Source organism: Podarcis gaigeae (assembly GCF_964106915.1).
Source record: "Podarcis gaigeae genome assembly, chromosome: 1".
Lineage (NCBI taxonomy): Eukaryota > Metazoa > Chordata > Lepidosauria > Squamata > Lacertidae > Podarcis > Podarcis gaigeae.
The window spans coordinates 117,800,713-117,821,733 of NC_139678.1; the positions used below are offsets into that span (position 1 = coordinate 117,800,713).

The window sequence follows — 21,021 nt, forward strand, 5'->3', positions numbered from 1 at the left end:
GCTTTATATTTTAAAGAACAAATCTCATAGCAGTTTACAACACATAAAAACAATCAAATAATGCAGAATAAAAATAATTCAAGTTGTAAGGAAAATATTTCAGATCCTTCTCTGAGTGATATTTTGCTTTCCCCAGTTGCCAACCTAGCATCCAGAGATCACCATGTGGTTGCAATTGGACCCACAGTAGTCACAAAACGCGCCTGGCGCCTGCCTAATTTCGAACACTGTGGCTGTAGGCAGTTGTTAGAAATGAAACTTGTTCATCAGGTACTGAGAGGGGAGGAGATTATCATGGTCACAGCACAGAGATTTTTGGTGGGAAGAGAGTCTCTAGATTTCCAGTTCCATGACATGCGAAAGCTCTGCCGACTTCATAGGAGGCAACTTTGGTGGGACAGCATTAAAGAATGTAAGTTGTGGAAGTTTTATGGTAATGCTGTACATTATTTCAGGCATGTGCTTTCCAAGCACTGAGCCTTCTTTTGTTTCGTTTTTACAAATCCACGATATAATTTTGCAGGCTCTGTGTGTGCACAGACGCCATTTCCGCTGTGCCCACTTTGCTTGAGTGTTTGGAACCATAAAAAGAGCAGTGAAAGAAATTCTTTGAAGAAACTTAACCTTTGGAGTGGGAGAAGAAAAGTCAAGCAGAGGAACAACGCATTGCCACAGGAACAGAATGTTTCTCCAGCGATGAGTGTTTTGATATTATTATTTTTTTAAAGGTGCAACAATTGAAACATAACCCCCTCCCACTCCCCCCCCCCAAACCTTCTTATTAAAGTAAACAAGCACAATAATTTGAATGCACAGTATGTCTCTTTGTCTCTGGCAAATGCTTAGTAATGCACATTTTGTTTCTTCCCAGGCAAATTTATCATTAGTCACTATTGTAACTGAGACATTTGTTATAGAAAGGCAATTAATTGCAGAGGCATGACTGGATCTCCATAAGGTCACTTAACGCTCTTGCGTCGTGCTGGTGGGGTAGAGGGAGGTGGGAAGCGGAAGTATTTTACCAAACCAAAAACCAGTCAGGTTTTTAAAAATACAGTGGTACCTCGGGTTACAGACGCTTCAGGTTACAGACTCCACTAACCCAGAAATAGTACCTTGGGTTAAGAACTTTGCTTCAGGATGAGAACAGAAATCGCGCTGCGGTGGCAGTGGGAGGCCCCATTAGCTAAAGTGGTACCTCAGGTTATGAACGGTTTCAGGTTAAGAACAGACCTGGAACAAATTAAGTTCTTAACCTGAGGTACCACTGTAAACATTGAGTTACATTTGGCAAATAGCTTCGGTGTAATGCAGAAATCTGTGTGTATACTCCAGCTTTCTTCCATGGAGCTCAAAGTAGCATACATGCCCCCCCCCCCAAAAAAAAACCACATTATTCTCACAAGAATCCTGTGGTTAGTTGGTTAGGCTGAGAGAATGTGACTCTGTAACTCAGCGCCACTCAGTTTTGTAGCAGGTATGTATGAACCTACTCTCCTAAGCACTGACTATTATACGTCGTTTTATTAAAAATTGTTGATAGGAGTGCAGAGATGGTTATTGGCTACCTACTGTGTTTGTATTTTAAAAACCATTGGGCACCAAAGGTAGGATCTATCTGAATTCATACTCCAGAAACACAGGTATCATATTGAGTAATCATATTGTACCAGGCTTCCTCAACCTCGGCCCTCCAGACGTTTTTGAGACTACAGTTCCCATCATCCCTGACCACTGGTCCTGCTAGCTGGGGATCATGGGAGTTGTAGGCCAAAAGCATCTGGAGGGCCGAGGTTGAGGAAGCCTGTATAATTATACAATAAAGCAGTAGGTAAATTGTGCCAGAAACAGGGGTAAATGTACGATGAAGCTAATGTAGCTTAAGATTCAGGGTTTCTAATCCTGGAGGGCCCCTTTGCTTAATTTTTTGGAGGGGTTTGTAGACCCAGTTTGAGTTGCATGGCTCAAATCCTTCTCTGATGCAGCATTCATGGATATTCATGGTTTTCTTCCGCCCCCTGCAGGCGCACTCCATTGTCTCTTGAGACCAGACGGATGCCAACCCACCAATGGTTAGGGGAGGTTTGTTGAAACATCACTGAACAATTGACCACAACCCTAGGAAAATACACAGGCTGAAGTCTAATGCCACTGTCACACTTGCAAAACGGCTTTTGAGCCAACCTCTGATGACATAAAGGGAGGCTATTTTTCTGCAATTCCCCTATCCTCTTGCAATCCTCTGTGCCTCCCCCCCCCCCCATCTGTTCCATAGGATTTGAGAGCCCTCCAGAACAGCATGGAAGGTTGCTTTGGAGACAGGAGTAGGAAAATGAAATGGGGAGAAAATTCCCCATTCCCTCCTGTCTCCTTAAAAGTTGCCTTCACTGGATCAAAAGCATTTCTAGAAAAGAAAAGTAGCATTGGATTTTACCCATGGAGTAGTGCAAGTTAAAGGATTGCGGGTGGCACCGTGGCCTAAACCACTGAGCCTCTTGGGCTTGCCAACTGGAAGGTTGGCGGTTCGAATCCCCACAACGGGGTGAGCTTCCGTTGCTCCGTTCCAGCTCCTGCCAACCTAGCAGTTTGAAAGCACGTCAAAGTGCAAGTAGATAAATAGGTACCACTGCAGCGGGAAGCTAAAGGACGTTTTTGTGCGCCCTGGTTTCTGTCACGGTGTTCCGTTGCGCCAGAAGCGATTTAGTCATGCTGGCCGCATGACCCAGAAAGCTGTCTCTGGACAAATGCCGTTTCTCTGGGCCTGAAAGCGAGATGAGTGCCGCACCCCATAGTCGCCTTTGACTGGATTTAACCGTCCAGGGGTCCTTTACCTTTTTTTACCTTTACCTAGTGCAAGGTGAGAAAATCATCTATATTATTTCCATGTTGATCATGATATTGTCTGCTCCTGTTGCTCGCTCCCTGCTCCTGCCAACCTAGCAGTTTGAAAGCATGTCAAAGTGCAAGTAGATAAATAGGTACCTCTCTGGCGGGAAGGTAAACGGCGTTTCCGTGTGCTGCTCTGGTTTGCTAGAAGCGGCTTAGTCATGCTGGCCACATGACCCGGAAGCTGTACGCCGGCTCCCTCAGCCAATAAAGCAAGATGAGCGCCGCAACCCCAGAGTTGGTCACTACTGGACCTAATGGTCAGGGGTCCCTTTACCTTTACCTTTACCGCCGTGTCACACACTTGTCAGCACACCAGTCTGGTATTATGGGGTGTGGCTTCCAACCAGGCTCCAGTTGTTTTCTAGAAATTGAGTACAGCGGAACCTTGGTTGTCAAAGACCATCCAACTTCCGGAATGTTCAAGAACCGAGGCGCAATGGGTGGTTGGCAATTTTAATGGAGAAAATTGAGAAACGCGTCTCGGAAGCCGTTTGACTTCCAAGGCACGTTCGAAAGCAGAAGCAACTATTTCCGGGTTTTGGGGGTTCGAAAACCGAAACATCTGGCTTCCAAGATACTCGAAACCGAAGTTCCACTGTACTGTTTCTAGACTTTCCCATAACATGCTGAAACAGGCAAAGGCAAGCACTTCATATGCGAAGGGAATTATGGAATTCTTCCCCAAATTTGCTATCTTTATTTATTTCCCTTCCATTAACGGTCAGGGGTCCCTTTACCTTTACCTTTAATTGGGTTTTGTACATAGCTCCCGACGAAGGTGATTTCTCTGAAACACCATACAGTTGATTACCAGACGCTCTGGAGAGTCTCTTTTTGGATCCTCCCCCCCCCCTCCCGTTAGACATGTTGAGGTGCTCAGCTCAGCTGCCATTCTCAGGACATGGTTAAATTGTGAGAAATCGCCCTTTAATGGAATTTAACCATTTTTTAAACTTTCTGTTTTTTTACTTGGGTTTTCCAACAGTATCTAGCTGCTTGATGGAAAGAGAACAAACTCAAAACATGCATTAGCATTTCAGTGGTTAGCTCCTTCTAAACAACAACTGAAAAAGGAAAAGATAGAGAAAACCAACCTACATTTGTGTTGCTACGGAAGAGACAGGAATTCTTAAGGTTAACTGAAATAATTAAGTTTGCAAGAAATCTATACTCCTGTTTAATTTTGCTTTCAGGGTGTTTTGCTGCTGCTGCTGCTGCTGCTGCTGCTGCTGCTGCTGCTGCTGCTGCTGCTGCGCTGAAATGCTATTTGTTAAAAGATTCTTTGCTTCACATCTGAAGACCAGCAAGATCCCCCATCGGTTCCAGAGTAACAAACGACCAGTTGCTCCCCTTGGGTCACGAGTTTTGTTGGATCCAGATAAAGTTTTTGATCACAACATGTGGTATGATTAATGCAATTTGCTACTGTGTTATCAGTTTGTCTTTTAAATATAGGTAGGGATTTATTTATTTATTTATTTATTTATTTAATTTTATTGAGAATCTAAACACAGAGGCTGAATGCTTTCCTGCCATTCAGAGTCCAGAATCCATAGCCAGCAGAAGAGAGAAACCTTACATGCAAATGGAAAGTGTTTTAATCTTTGTCTGTTAATTTAGAGAGACAGACCAACTGATATCCAGTGGTCGGTCAAAATAATTATCTCAATGTTTTCAGAGATTAATTGGATACCTTGGATATCTGCCCTGCCCTCATATGTGATATATATCTGTTTACCAATTCCAGGAAATTTGAGTGGGCACTTGTTTCACCATCACAAGAATGGCTATCATCCATGTTCTATTAACTTTTAAAAATAGAACATGAAGTAGAGCCATGTTATGAAATAAATGATGGATGTACTAGTAGCAGGAGGTTGAGATTGTTATTATTAATTGAATTTATATACCAACCTTTGCCCCCCCCAAATTATGAATCTTTGTAAATTGTGTTTCTAAAGGATCTTTTGTTATTGCCAAATGCCACTGTGCTTGCATTATTAAGTTTGTTATGAATAAAAAAATCATTTTACGTTAGAGCTTAATAATATATTTCTTAATTGTATTTCACTATTTATATACTTCTTAATTGTATTTCACTTCAACAATTACTTTGATAAAATAACATATTTTGTTATGTGCTAATGGCTTTAGATACCTATTAGGTCCATAAATTACCGTATAGCATATATTCAATACAAAAAACAGTGACAATTGAACATATAAAGGACATCTGGACATATAAAGGGCCCCATTACCTTCAGTAGCTTAGGGCCTCATCAAACCTAAATCCGGCCCTGCGTATAACCCATTGCAGTAATCTAACCTTGAGGTTACCAGAGCATAGACAACAGTAGTTAGGCTATCCCTGTCCAGATAGGGGCGTATCCATACCATAATAGGAGATGAGCCCTTACTTCCTTCTTTCTACCTTGTGGAAGACCTTGATGCTCTTGTTAGGTTGGGATGAGTGAAGCAAGTTGTATGGGACTCATTTCCCTACTTCCAGGCAAGCAGTTTGGCTCTGTGCTCCTTCTAAGTCAGGGGTGGGCAGGTTGCAGACCTCCAGATTCCGTCGGACTTCAACTCCCATCAGCCCCTGCTCTCACTTCCATACATCACTGCTGGGAAAACTATAGCTTTAACTATACGGACCTTTGATGGCAAGGTGATGTCTCTGCTTTTTAAGATGGTGTCTAGGTTTGTCATGGCTTTTCTCCCAAGAAGCAGGCGTCTCTTAATTTCGTGGCTGCTGTCACCATCTGCAGTGATCATGGAGCCCAAGAAAGTGAAATCTCTCACTGCCTCCATTTCTTCCCTTTCTATTTGCCAGGAGGTGATGGGACCAGTGGCCATGATCTCCGTTTTTTTTATGTTGAGCTTCAGACCATATTTTGCGCTCTCCTCTTTCACCCTCATTAAAAGGTTCTTTAATTCCTCCTCACTTTCTGCCATCAAGGTTGTGTCATCTGCATATCTGAGGTTGTTTATATTTCTTACTTGCTTCTGTGGCATGCCTTAGGACCTAGCCATTAAGTCATCAGCCCCTTTTGAATTTTTGGCACTGAAATTCCTAGGGAATAGTTCGCGTTGCTCAGCGTTTTTCCACTCTTGTTTTGGCGCAATACTGTGGCATGGCCGCAGCTCCAATCCTTTACTGAGGCCTGGCTAACATTAGAACACCATTATTTGACATAGACAGATTTAAATCTTTATCCCACTCAAATCCATCTGTTGCGCTCTATAATTAAAAGCTCCCTGCAGCTCACCTCTGGTTGCTGTTTTGGGTTGTGTTTAGTGGTCTGGCAACACATGGGAGCAATTACAAGTATTTCTTCAGAAACAAAACCAGCTGCAACATTCCTCTATCGGATTACCCACACCTTTACTAAGTATATTTCTGTACTTATCTGTATGTCATGCTTTGACTCGCCGGGCGACCATGTTTTGATAACTACAGATCTGTGGCAGAATGGCGGCCGCATAGCGCAGCTGCCACATGACATGCAACGTGTGTCATTTTAGGAGATAATGAGCCCTTATTACACGGGAATCAAACAGCACAGACCCTATCACGAGCGCACAGGCTTGCGTTTTGGAGAGATGGCTTGTTTCCGAAAGGACAAACTTTCCGCCGGCGCTCGCTCCAGAACGGGCAGAGGGAGAAGGCTGCGGAATGTCCTGCAATGAAAAGGCAACACACACCACAAAGGTGTTCGAATGCTGCCGTGAACCGTGAGGAGAGGGCAGTACAAGGAGTTTGTCAGCGCAGAGCCTTCTGGAACGCTCCACAAAGCAAAATAATGGAGCATAAGAATGGCAGGAGCTCCAGAGGGCATCAAGGCTTACATTAAAGACCCAGGAGAGTGAAGCAGGGGGTGAGGTGGAGAGCAGCTAATGGAATCTAGAATATACAATGCATTTGATTACATGTGGTGCTTAAGGGGAGAAAGGAAAAGACTCTGGAAGCTTTTAAAAATAAAAGGCATCCTTTTTTCCCCCTTTCCTTGCAATCCCCCTCCCCTTTGCAGGGACCACATGCAGTGGTCACAGGAAGAAGAAGAAACAGCCAAGGAAAAAGCCACAAAGAATTCACTCATCAGAGTCCAACCTGAGCTGCAAGGTAAAATACAGTGGTGCCCCGCAAGACGAATGCCTCGCTAAACGAAAAACCCGCAAGACGAAAGGGTTTTCCGATTTTTTAGCGGCTTCGCAAGACGAATTTCCCTATGGGCTTGCTTCGCAAGACGAAAGCCCATAGGGCAGTGTTTCCCAACCGGTGTTCCGCGGCACACTAGTGTGCCGCGAGAAGTTGCCGGGTGTGCCGTGGGAGGGAGGCGGGCGAGTCGGGCTGCTTTAGCCCCGTGCGTGCTCTCCCAGCTGGAGAGGTGACGCGCGCCTATGGAGGCTCCTGCCATAGGCGCGCGTCACCTCTCCAGCGGGGAGAGGGTCGCGGGGGGCTGCTTTAGCACGCACGGGGCTAAAGCAGCCCACCGCAACCCTCTCCCCGCTGGAGAGGTGACACGCGCTTATGGCAGGAGCCTCCATAGGCGCGCGTCACCTCTCCAGCTGGGAGAGCACGCACGGGGCTAAAGCAGCCCCCCGCGACCCTCTCCCCGCTGGAGAGGTGACGCGTGCCTATGGCAGGAGCCTCCATAGGCGCGCGTCACCTCTCCAGCTGGGAGAGCACGCATGGGGCTAAAGCAGCCCCCCGCGACCCTCTCCCCGCTGGAGAGGTGACGCGCGCCTATGGCAGGAGCCTCCATAGGCGCGCGTCACCTCTCCAGCTGGGAGAGCACGCACGGGGCTAAAGCAGCCCCCCGCGACCCTCTCCCGGCTGGAGAGGTGACGCGCGCCTATGGCAGGAGCCTCCATAGGCGCGCGTCACCTCTCCAGCTGGGAGAGCACGCACGGGGCTAAAGCGCGACCGTCTCCCGGCTGGAGACGCGGGGCTGGGGCGGGGGAAGCCCGAGCTTCCCCCTCCCCCAGAACGGGACCCAGAGCTCTGGGAGCTTGCGGGGCTGGGGGAGGAGGAAGCCCTCCGCCAGCCTCCAAACCATGTCGGGAGACAGCGGGTGGGCGCGCTACGCCTCTCCCGCTGTCTCCCGAGTTTGCGGGGCTGGCGACGGGGAGGAGCAGGCTTCTCCCCCCGCCAGCCTTCTAGCCAAGTCGGGGGACAGCGGGATGGCGGCGTTCCGCTGTCTCCCGACATGGTTTGGAGGCTGGCGGAGGGCTTCCTCCTCCCCCAGCCCCGCAAGCTCCCAGAGCTCTGGGTCCCGTTCTGGGGGAGGGGGAAGCTCGCCCCAGCCCCGCGTCTCCAGCCGGGAGACGGTCGCGCTTTAGCCCCGTGCGTGCTCTCCCAGCTGGAGAGGTGACGCGCGCCTATGGAGGCTCCTTCCTGCAGCCAATCAGAAGCTGCGCCGGACATTCGGCTTCTGAAAATCGTTCGGAAACCGAAACACTCACTTCCAGGTTTCGATCGTTCGGGAGCTGATTTGTTCGGGACCCAAGACGTTTGAGATCCAAAGTGCGACTGTGTTGACTGTGACATATATTAACGTTGCTCCCTCCTGGCTCACGAAATATTGACATCTAACTCAGCTCTGACCTCCCAAGCACATCTGGTGTTACTCTCCCGCTTTCTACAGCTGGTTGACCATCAGGGTGATAACAGCATGTACATGGTCACTACATGAATTTAATGTCAGTGTTCGGTTTTCTAAAAGATCTGTCGATGTATCTTTTTCCAGAATTAATAAACCTCAGCTTGATATGGGAATCTGTAGATCTGAAATGAACCCGTTTAATTATTTTTCCAACAAAAAAAACTTGATCCTCTCTTCAGGCAATTTTTGCAGGACAGTTCGCCTAGTCATGCTGTTGTTTGGGGGTAACCACAGTAGTGGAATCTAGGTTAATGGGGAACAGGCAGAAATACCATGTGGTACAGTCCTCTTTGGTGTTTCTGTGCATGTTAGGCAGATGAGCTTTTAGGAGGACCTCCAGAGTTTGACAAGCTGGGGAGGAAAAACATGTGCAAGATATTGAGACTGTGTTTATTTAAAATCCCTGTATATTTTTAACCTGTGTTTCAGGCAAAATGTGATTTGAAGGAGCAGCTTACAACAATTTTAAAAAATCATCCCATAAAGTACTGGTTTAAAATGCAAGAGTAGTAGTAGTAGTAGTTATTAAACTTCCTCCCACTGGTTGTGTTTTTGCCCCCTGTGCTGATGTCTTTTCAACATCGGTGGAAGATGTTGCTAAATTTGGCCTTCAAGGTACTGTTGAGATGGTTGGCCTGTTTGTTGTGAATCATGTACTTCTGGAATTTGAGATTTGAGGGTTTGATAATGTTATGGTTTTAATGTGAACTATTTTAATATAATTCTTGTATACTACTCTGGAGGCGAAAAACTAGTGCTGTGTGCATATGCAAACGGTTTTTTCTTGCTTCCCCTGTTCCACGTTGTTTGGGAAGAAAGCACCTCATCATTAGGTCAGGGCTTGGTGAAGCCATCCTGGAAGTTATGAAGGAGGAGGTGGCAGAGATAGTTCAACACATGGCTGCTGTTTTCTGATTATGCCCATAGTTGTAAACACTGAAATGCTCTTGCCCCTGCTATTCAGACCAGGTAGTAGTCTGGCTGATCAAGAATATTTGTTTCAAGTCATTAAAAGTGTGAGGGCTCATGGCAATCTCGGCCTTGTTTATCTAATATGTGAACTGGGAATACTTGGAAAAACCCCATAAAAGATGGAAAAGTCTGTATGAGTGTTGGAGTGGGTGTCACCAGAGGTATGTGCATGGTCCGTTGAGAAGCTCAAATGTGAGGCTACACACTTGCTGCCCTTTGCAAATGGAGGGAGAAATCTTAAGCCAGAAATAGATGTTCTGAATTTGATTAGTCTTATAGTCATTTGCTCACCTCTTCAGATGTTGCTGATGCAGGAACAGACAAGAGTGCCCACCTGACCTCCAATCAGTCTCGTTGTCCCTGCTTAATGGAAAGTATAAGAAGAAGGGCAAGGCAGTGGCAAGGTTACGCTCTTTCAGGTTACGTCCCACGGCGACCCGGAAGTACCAGAAAGGGTTACTTCCGGGTTTCGCCACTCGTGCATGCGCAGAAGCACAAAATCGTGCTTCGCACATGCGCACAGACACCAAATCACGCCGTGCACCCGCGCAGATATGGCGCTTCAGGTTGAGCTCTTTTCATGTTGCGAAGGGGCCTCCGGAAGGGATCCCGTTCGCAACCAGAGGTACCACTGTATATGCATTTATATGCACACTTTGCCATGTTGTTGTTTAGTCATTTAGTCGTGCCCTACTCTTCGTGACCCCATGGACCAGAGCACGCCAGGCACTCCTGTCTTCCACTGCCTCCTGCAGTTTGGTCAAACTCATGTTGGCAGCTTCGAGAACACTGTCCAACCATCTCGTCCTCTGTCGTCCCCTTCTCCTTGTGCCCTCCATCTTTCCCAACAGCAGGGTCTTTTCCAGGGAGTCTTCTCTTCTCATGAGGTGGCCAAAGTATTGGAGCCTTAGCTTCAGGATCTGTCCTTCCAGCGGGCACTCAGGGTTGATTTCCTTCAGAATGGATAGGTTTGATCTTCCTGCAGTCTATGGTCTCCTCCAACACCATAATTCAAAAGCATCAATTCTTCGGCGATTAGCCTTCTTTATGATCCAGCTCTCACTTCCATACATCACTACTGGGAAAACTATAGCTTTAACTATACGGACCATTGTTGGCAAGGTGATGTCTCTGCTTTTTAAGATGCTGTCTAGGTTTGTCCTCGCTTTTCTCCCAATCTGCAGTGATCATGGAGCCCAAGAAAGTAAAATCTCTCACTGCCTCCATTTCTTCCCCGGTGGCCATGATCTTAGTTTTCGGTTTTAGTGGTGAGGTTGGTGCAGGGCAAATGCAGTACCAGGATGACCGCGGGAAGTCACACATTTCAGTGCATTCCCTGACTGCATTGTGTGGCGTACTTGTGCATTTCCCCTCATGGATCCTTGACACCATGCTGTAGCCACTCCTTGAGAGCCAACCGGTATCACTTCGGCTGATGTTTACATTTACCTGGAGACCTGGAACGAAAGGTTCTTGCAAGGATGAATAAGGGCTGTGATGTGTTGCTTTGCATTGCAAAACTGCCGCAACCGCGGTGAATCTTGCTGCTTCTCTTCATTGTGGAAAACCCTGTTTTGTGTTTTTTTCTCTCTCTCTCTCTCTGTGTGTATATATATATACATATATATATATATATATACATATACACACACACACACACACACACACACACACATCCATCCTTTCTCTCCATTGCTAGAGTTGTAGTTCATCCTTTCTCTCCATATATATATATATGCATCCATCCTTTCTCTCCATTTCCACCTGGCCAATGAAGTTCCTCTTGGTCTTCAGAGTTTACTCTTCGTATAATCTTTTTGGCTTCAATTCTGAAATAAGTGCAGACTTGCAAATTTGCTTCGTTTGACATTCTTCCTACTCTTTTAAAGATTAATTGAAGCATGGTTAGCATTCGCTGGAAATTAAATAAGTAGAGCGCAGGCAGTAGCTTATGGCTGAGATATATTGGACTCAGGAAGCCATTCTTTCTCTTATGAATGCCTGCATGCTTAAAATGGGACTAGGTGAGCATTGCCAATAATGCTTCCTCTCAAAGCTTCATCTTCTTTCTGCATGTGGCAGCACATTTTGACCTATTTATTGTTAACAATGAGCCGAGCTGAAACTAATGAGTAGGTTATTTTAGGTCATTGGAAATCACTGTAAAGAAGAAGAAGAAGAAGAAGAAGCAATAAATAAACGGCAGTGTTCCTCCAACATACTGCAGCATTGCCAAAAAGGATCATTGTGAAGGACCTTGGTACAAAAAGGAAGAGCGAGAATGAATAAACTGATAGACTTTCGAGCACTTTCTTTGCTTATTAACATGGTCAGCTGCTTTTCAAGCATGCTTATTAGGCAAAGAGGAGGCTATTGCGTCTAAAAGGAAGAAGAAGAATGTGGTGTTTGTTTAGCGACTTTACACGCTGCTCTGTTCTGATTTCCTCTCTTTTGAAGGATGCTGCAAAAAGGCAAACAATGCCAAGCGAGTAGCAACCGAAAGCCGGCAGCCATGTCTGATCAGCAGTGCTTCCAGATGGGTGTTAATTGTGGGATTGTTATTCCTCGCTAGAGATGGCCAATCCGTCCGACTCTTGTTTCTCCCAGTTTTTCATTTTTCCACTCTTCAGTTTGCCACATTTCCACATCAGTTTGCCATTAAAAAAAAGTTCTCATAAAAAAATTAACAACTGCATTTTTGTGTGAGTTGCTCCCAATACACACACGTTTATATGCAATTTTACCTCATACATTTTTTTTTTTTGCAAAGCAATTTCGCCTAATGTAATGCATTGTTGTCTGTTAGTTTCTTCAGTACAGTCATACCTCATGTTATGCTTGCTTCACGTTATGTTCTTTCAGGTTACGTCACAAGGCGACCCAGAAGTACCGGAAAGGGTTACTTCCGGGGTTCGCCACTCGTGCATGCGCAGAAGTGCTAAATCGCACTTCACGCATGTGCACAAGCACCAAATCGCGTTGCACACCTGCGCCGATACGGCGCTTCAGGTTGAGCTCTTTTCATGTTGCGAAGGGGCCTCTGAAATGGCATGTCCCTTCACTCCAGAGTGCCCATATGCGACATTTCTCATATGAAAAGTGCACACAAGTCTTCTGGCATCACACAGCAAGAAGATAGAGACATCTGTAGATCTAAACTACGTTTTATTCACAATATATACAGAGAATCCATAATCACGTCTGTGTTCTCCAAACTCTGGCAGAAACAGAAAGCATACAGCAAAAGCGAAAGTACAGTCTAATAACATTCTCAGACGGAAAAGATAAGACAGTCTTCCGTTCCCACGCTCTTCTCAGACATCTCATGTGATTTACACCAACCACACCAGCCAGCATCGGCTACATAAAATCCTAACAGGTAGGAGCGGTGAGGGAAGACATCAGTGCTATTTTTCTAGAAAAAGAGGTGCCGGAACTCACCATGAATATGTCCTTTGTTCTTTTACAATGGCAATGACGCTCACCTGAGAGGTGCCGGAACTGAGTTCCAGCTGTAAAACCCCCCTGGGGAAGACTTAAATCAGGAGCAAGGAGGGAAGAGAGATTGACATCAAGATTGGCTGCCCCAGTGGACCCTGCCGCCTGAGGTAGTTGCCTCACCTTGCCTCATAGGTGGGGCTGCCCTCAGGGTGAATACAAATCAGTGCTAGAAAAAAATAATAATTGGATTTTTAAAATTTAAATTAGATATTTTAAAACTTAAATCAGATTTTTACATTTTAAATGATTTTTAAAATTTAAATCAGATTTTTAAAATTTAAATTGGATTTATAAAATAAACGGCGTTTGGAGGAAAAAACTTTCTACACAGTTTTGTGTTTACCAAAGACTATTCATCAGGAAATAAGGATTTAAGTTTATCATGTGTGCTAAAACTCAGTGTAAGTTTTTTTTTAAAAAAAATGTTTCATCACATCAGTTAACAAACATGGATACATATGCTATAATGTTATTGTTTTAGTTAAATAAATTGTTTATATTGTTATTAAGGAAAGGATTATTTTTCTCCTTCCAATAAAGTATAGCGGAAGAGTTGCCCAAATATAAACAGTAAGCTTATTAAACTTCACAACAACTTCATAATTCTCTCACTATGCATTTCTAATAGTATAACCAAACCAGTAATTTTTGATATAATTGTAAAAACTACTCTGAAAATGTATTATTCCAAAAATGAAACCTTCATCTGGTTGCAAATATTAAGATTATACCAGCAAGAATGAGTCTTTCTGTAAAAAATATGATTTAAATCAAGTCTTACTGACTAGTGATTTAAATTGATTTCATATAAATCAACTCCACCCTGGCTGCCATGGGTCAAGTGCTTGTTTTACATGCAGAAGGTCTCTGTTCAGTCCTCAGCATCAGTCCCCAGGACTTGAGAAAGATTGCATCTGAATCTCCTGACCAGGAGTGGTGGACCTTGGATTCCATCAGCTGCCGTCAATGTGGTTAATGGTCAGGGACAAAAGAATTGTAGTACAGCATCTTCTGGAGGGTCGCAGGGAGTGAGGTGGCCTTTCCCGAAAGAATTTGAATTGACGTGCTTTGCCCCACATCCCTGCCTGCAGGTTCCCCATTTCTGATTCAGACAGTGCTGAGTTATATGGACCAGTTATATGGACCAGTGGTCTGGCTTGATATACAACCAAAACATAAGGAATAATTATTACAGTCGTACCTTGGAAGTTGGATCCGTTCCGGAAGTCCATTCGACTTCCAAAACGTTTGGAAACAAAAGCCGTCCTCTGATTGGCTGCAGGAAGCTCCTGCAGCTAATCAGAAGCTGCGTAGGCCGCATCGGACTTTCGGGTTCCAAAGAACGTCCGCAAACCGAAACACTCACTTCTGGGCTTGCAGCGTTCGGGAGCCAAAAGGTTCCACTTGCAAGGCGTTCGGATTCCAAGGTATGACTGTGCTTCCATTTAAGTTCATCAAGCACTCCTTTTGAATTCTCTTTCTTGGGGAACTGGGATTATTAATTAATAAACTGCCAGCATTTGTATCTCCCCTTTCTGTAAGAGTGTGTTGATGGCTGTAAAACATGTGCATAAAATATATAAACTCTCTTGAGTTCATGGTTCATAGGACCAGTCTTGATAACTTGATTATTAAATCTGTTTGAAACAGCACTGGTTTTCCATTGTAACCAATTTCAGTCCTGTTCCAAAGATGCACATCTATTCTGAAAGGGATAGCGGCGGTGCTGTTTTCTCCGCTTTTCATGGAAAAGAACCCATTTTCCCACAGCCCAGTTATGTGTGTTCTATAAATAGCAAGCCGGTGGCATGTGCTTTGGGTTGGTAGAGCAGTGTAAATTAGGATTTATGCATGCGTGTTAAAATAAATAAATAAATAAATAAATAAATAAATAAATAAATAAATAAATAAATAAATATTTATACCCCGCCCATCTGGCTGGGCTTCCCCAGCCACTCTGGGCGGCTTCCAACAAAATATTAAAATACAGTGGTACCTCACGTTACATACGCTTCAGGTTACACACTCCGCTAACCCAGAAATAGTGCTTCAGGTTAAGAACTTTGCTTCAGGATAAGAACAGAAATCGGGCTCCGGTGGCGCAGCAGCAGCAGCAGTAGGCCCCATTAGCTAAAGTAGTGCTTCAGGTTAAGAACAGTTTCAGGTTAAGAGCGGACCTCCGGAACGAATTAAGTACTTAACCCGAGGTACCACTTTACTGTAATACATCAAACATTAAAAGCTTCCCTAAACAGGGCTGCCTTCAGATGTCTTCTAAAAGTCTGGTAGTTGTTGTTCTCTTTGACATCTGGTGGGAGGGCATTCCACAGGGAGGGCGCCACTACCAAGAAGGCCTTCTGCCTGGTTCCCTGTAACTTGGCTTCTCACAGTGAGGGAATCACCAGAAGGCCCTTGGCGCTGGACCTCAGTGTCCGGGTAGAACGATGGGGGTGGAGACGCTCCTTCAGATATACTGGATGCTTCCCTTGTGTTCTGTCCACTACAAAGAAAAGGGAGAGGTGTGGGAATCATGTTGGTGAGAACTCAAGTTATGGGATCCAGAATACTTTTGCATCTCTTCTGTTTTGTCTTCTAGCAATGCTTATTCGTGGATTTAGTGAAAATACGGCTTTGGGTCAAAATTCACCTATTTACATGTAGAACGTTCACACGTGTTTTAATCTTCGTTTAGCTTATTGTTGATTTTAATTATCTTTTATATGCTGTTTTTAACTGTCTTCGATAATTTTGATGTTTTGGGTTTTGTAAACCATTTAGAAGTTTTATTGCAATTGTACAGTGTGTAAATTTTGTTGACTAAACAAAGTTGACTAAGGCTATGTTTATTTTTCAAAATCCTATTGATCTGTAACCTTGATGCAAATCATTTATTGCAGGAAACTCAAATTAGCTGCTGTCCTTATACCAGTGCAGGTCTTAGTAATATTCAAGTTGCCTACCATTATTTGAAATCTCCATCCTTACCTTTCATTATCAGTAATGTTTAGTTTTAATTATCCCCACCACCACTCGTTTATGCCAGCGATTCTTTATGCTTATGGTTTCTTGGTTTCTTTTTGGTTTTGGTTTTAAATTTAGCAAAGTATGAGAGAGAAGCCAGTAGATATTGGAATGAATTTTACAAGATCCACAAGAACCATTTTTTCAAAGATCGCAAGTGGTTGTTCGTGGAATTTCCAGAAATTCTCCCAGAAGGAAAATCTGACCTTTGTAGAAAAGTGGCTACAGAAAACTTGAGATGTACTGGTTTCCTTGAAGACAACAATCTTTGTGAGGATAATTCTGCTGCAAAAGTTTCTCCCGTTTTGAGCGCATGTTATGATAACTCTGCAGCTGATGAGCAAATTGTCAAGAGCACTGGAAAACAATTCCCTGGCGGTGATTCTTCTTACCGAATATTAGAGGTACGGTAGACTTTTCTATTCTGTGTCCAACACCATATTACTCTGGGGTTTTTGATGCTTATGCAGAAGTGCAAAAATTGGATTGATCCTGAGACTTTTATTCTGCCTTGTTTTGGCAATCCTCCTTTCCCCTTCAGTCCAACCCATAGAGCAAGGCCTCCTGATCATTGGGAGAGGCTTATTTTTTTTGGGGGGGGTCAACCTATGCTTTTCCTTCTACCCTCTTCCACATGTGTTTCTGTGGATCCAACCCATATGCAGCCTTGTGAATAGTTACCTCTTTCTTAACTCACCTGCTGTGAGTTAAAGCAGAGGGCCTTCTCAGTGGTGGCACCCGCCCTGTGGAACGCCCTCCCACCAGATTTCAAGGAAATAAACAACTATCTGACTTTTACAAGACATCTGAAGGCAGCCCTGTTTAGGGAAATTTTTAAGGTTTGATGTTTTATCGTGCTTTTAATATTCTGTTGGGAGCCGCCCAGAGTGGCTGGAGTGGCCCGGCCAGATGGGCGGGATATAAGTAATAAATTGTTGTTGCTGTTGTTAATAAATTATGATGGTGATATTAAAATTTCATTGGTTTTTTAAACCTCTCGGGTTTCCCATACAGTATTGTTTTGAATAAGTCCTTGGGATCTGATAGGTAGCACAGTCTTACTCATTTATAAAATGTTTAGGCGGTTTAAAATAGTAAAAAAATCAATGAATGGTTTAGGAATGGAGTAACTGCAAAAAGGCAAGCAACGTTCAACCAAATTGTGCCTTAAAAACTGAATGAAAACAATATGGAAACTTGGGGGGGGGGGGAGTTCAATATTGCAGTCGTTCCGCCGGGGCAAGCATTTGGACTTTCCAGAAGAATGAACCAACCCCCTTCTCGCTGCCCCCCCAACAACCATATACGACAGACAGAACTGAGCAGTCTACAAAACAAAGTCTGGGAAAACTTCGGTCAGCTTAAAGTTTTTAAGAAGCATTTAAAGGCAATTGCTCAAGTTTCTTTAAATATGTCTTCTCTTCTAACTTATTTCATGATACTCTGTTGAGGTTAGGAGCTGGTTGCAGCTTTTCTATATCCTTTTGCACGCATAGCCACTCTAATGCATTTTAAGAGAGAGAGAAAATACCAGCTGCATTTTGGAACAAATCAGTATTTTGTGTGTGGCTACCAGAGTAAAGTAATTTCTTGGTGCATCAAACAAGATGAAACCCTTCCTTGTGAAAAAAGGAGGACACACACAGAACTATTCCCTGAAGATATTTTAAAGTTTAATTCTTAGTCTGTTCTCGCCCTGCCCCCCCTAAATGTTGGAAAATATTTTTTTTATAAATGTGATCAGCTTAATATTTTGCTTTTCTCTTTACTACCAGGTTGGCTGTGGTGCTGGTAACAGTGTTTTCCCTATTTTGGAAGTGATTCGGTAAGCTAAAAAGATAAAAAGTTTCATGCTACAGTAATGAGGAGGGAACAGCTGCTTTGCTGTAACTCCCACTAAGAATTTTCACTATTGTTCAAGAATGAGGAGCCTCTGGCCCTCCCGAAGTTTTTTGCCCCAGAACTCCTATCTATTATCCTTGACCTTTGATCATGCTGGCCAGCTCTGATGGGTGTTGTTTTTATTATAATTTATTAAATTTGCATACTGGCCTTCATCCGAGGATCACAACCCACTTCACAACATAAAAATACAATAGGAGAACACAAAGTACATAAAAAGAAACCAAAAAAACCCCAATAACCCTGTGGCGATCACACAGGGGCCCCCAAAATTTCACCGTCTATTGATCCCTGTGCCACCACTTTATTTCTCGCTGCCACCACCCAGGCCCTACCTGGTACAATACTGAGTCCAGTCAGGGTTAAATTGGAACATAAACTTCTGTTTATTTATTGCAGTTTAACAAGCGTGTGGTTTCATAAACAGTATCGGTCCATTACAATCACGGGGTGCCTATCCTGACCTATAACTTCCGCTACCTGCTCTCGCTCACTAAACCACCTCTCAGATATTTACTTGTCTTCCTAGCTCCTAACTGTTCCTGACTCAGCTTATTTCGCTACACTGACTCAACCTACCCACAGACTCTATCCTACTCCAACCACCCAACTCCCAACGAACTCCTTCCTTCGCCCCTCCCAGAGCTGGTTTTATAGTCCCTCTGACTCCACCCCCTGGGTTCTGATTGGGTAACCTGTTTAACTATCTCATCTCCAGCACTCTCATATGTTAATGTCACAAACCCCCCTCCAAAAAACAAACAAACCACGTTTAAAAGGCCATATAATATTTAATCATTCCAAGGCTGGTTATAGAGAAACATTTACACCTGGCGCTTAAAGATATGCAATGAAGGTGTCAGGCGGGCCTCCTCCAGGAGAGCATTCCACAAATGGGGCGCCACCGCAGAAAAGGCCCGTCCTCGTGTTGCCACCCTCCGGACCTCTCGTGGCTTCCCACAACATCTGGAGGGCCACAGGTCACTTGTAGCATGAGATGTTCCATTGGGTACGAAGTTTCGTTGGCCTTCATAGGTCCAAAGCTGTACATTGGTACCTCGGGTTACAGACGCTTCAGGTTACAGACTCCTCTAACCCAGAAATAGTACCTCTGGTTAAGAACTTTGCTTCAGGATGAGAACAGAAATCGCGCAGCGGCAGCAGGAAGCCCCATTAGCTAAAGTGGTGCTTCAGGTTAAGAACAGTTTCAGGTTAAGAACTGACCTCCAGAACGAATTAGGTTCTTAACCCGAGGTACCACTGTATCATGAATTGGACTCCAAATGAATCAGATGCCGGCACAGGCAAGAAACAACCAGTGTAATGTGTTCATAATTTGTAAAATCTGCATGTGCGGAAAATCTCTTGGTCAGCAGTATTTCCAGCTATTTGTGGTTGTTCCATTGTAGTTACGCTTCAGAGTAATCAGTGAAAATTAAAAAGTTGTGATTGACATTGCTGCTGGTTCTTAAGAGCAAAAGTGAAACACTGCACTGTACTGGCAATTGTTCTTGGTACAGTCGTACCTTGTATGTTTGACTTACAAAACGTTTGGAAACCAAAGCGCGGCTTCTGATTGGCTGCAGGAAGCTCCTGCAACCAATCGGAAGCTGCAGAAGCCCCATTGGACATTCGGCTTCCAAAAGAATGTTAGAAAACTGGACCACTCACTTCTGGCTTTTGATTGTTCAGGAGCCAAGGCGTTTGAGATCCAAGGTACAACTGTACTGGGGAATGCTGCCTTATGTCCTTGGTGTCTGATAATCTTAAATACACAAGGGAGTTTGGAGCTGGCTCTGTAGCGGATGGAGGCGGGGGAAGAAGCTACCCCTGTATCGGAGCCAGCCTGCGTTTTTCATTCAGTCAGAAACTGAATAGAGACAGTTTGCGCTGGGACTGCTGTTGGAGGACCACATTCCCTTGTGATACTAGCAAGTGGGATCGAAAGGTCTCTTGTAGCTGCATCCCTTTCCTTTTTGCTCAGTTCTATAATATTGCGCAGGGACGCAGGTGGCGCTGTGGGTTAAACCACAGAGCCTAGGACTTGCCGATCAGAAGGATGGCGGTTCGAATCCCCGCGACGGGGTGAGCTCCCATTGCTCGGTCCCTGCTCCTGCCAACCTAGCAGTTCGAAAGCACGTCAAAGTGCAAGTAGATAAATAGGTACCACTCCAGTGGGAAGGTAAACGGCGTTTCCGTGCGCTGCTGTGGTTCACCAGAAGCGGCTTAGTCATGCTGGCCACATGACCCGGAAGCTGTACGCCGGCTCCCTTGGCCAATAAAGCGAGATGAGCGCCGCAACCCTTGAGTCGGTCACAACTGGACCTAATGGTCAGGGGTCCCTTTACCTTTTATAATATTGTGCAACGGCTACCAAATGCAGCTTCGCCACAGACAAAGCAATGGCCTAGTAGGGATGGAGTCCTGGAGAAGTAAGCGTTTCGCTCATTTCCCAACAAGACGTTTAACCACCTCCACCCTCAACTTTCCCGTTCGCTTCCCTCTGCCTTTGCCCTTTCCACATCTCCCAAGAACTGGGTTTAGGTGATCTGATTATGCCTGTAGATGGATCCCCGGCGGAAATCGCTTCACAAAAGCAATTAGGGGGGCTGATATTTCCCTTGTTTCTTTCTCCAGCCACCATCCCGCAGTCTTTCTGTATTGCTGCGATTTTGCTTCAGAAGCGGTGGAGCTCATCAAGGTATTTAAAACGTGGCAATTCGTTTGCGAGAGCATCCTTCAATCCTTGGGTTCGCCAGCCAGTGAAATAGGCATCAGTATAGAGCTCAAAGACTGCAACAGCTTGGAATTATAGTTCCTTTTCCAATGAAGTAGTGCATGTGGAACTGGTTCATATGCTTTCCTGGCTAGTGGGTGCTTCCAGATGATGCCTAGAGAGGATTTGAGAGCTTGGTTCCTAGAGGTGTGCTTCCTCCCAGATATTATTCCATACTTGCATCATTCAAAATCAGAGGGCTTTCCCCATCTGCTTCTCCTGACTGGTGTGGTAGTGTGGAGCAGGGTCTTCTCAGGTGTGGTGCTAACCTCTAGATCAGGGGCAGGCAACCTA

At 44.7% G+C, this 21,021-nt stretch overlaps 1 protein-coding gene across 1 annotated transcript in view; it reads left to right on the top strand.

The window, feature by feature from the left end:
- The window catches only part of METTL8 (methyltransferase 8, tRNA N3-cytidine), a 32,023-nt gene that overhangs the window by 741 nt on the left and 10,261 nt on the right, over positions 1–21,021 (top strand). The window contains 5 exon segments of the mRNA XM_083714663.1: positions 4,083–4,292; positions 6,921–7,012; positions 16,128–16,453; positions 17,825–17,874; positions 20,589–20,652. Of these exon segments, the coding sequence (XP_083570789.1) occupies positions 4,150–4,292; positions 6,921–7,012; positions 16,128–16,453; positions 17,825–17,874; positions 20,589–20,652 (675 nt within the window). The 5' untranslated portion in view covers positions 4,083–4,149.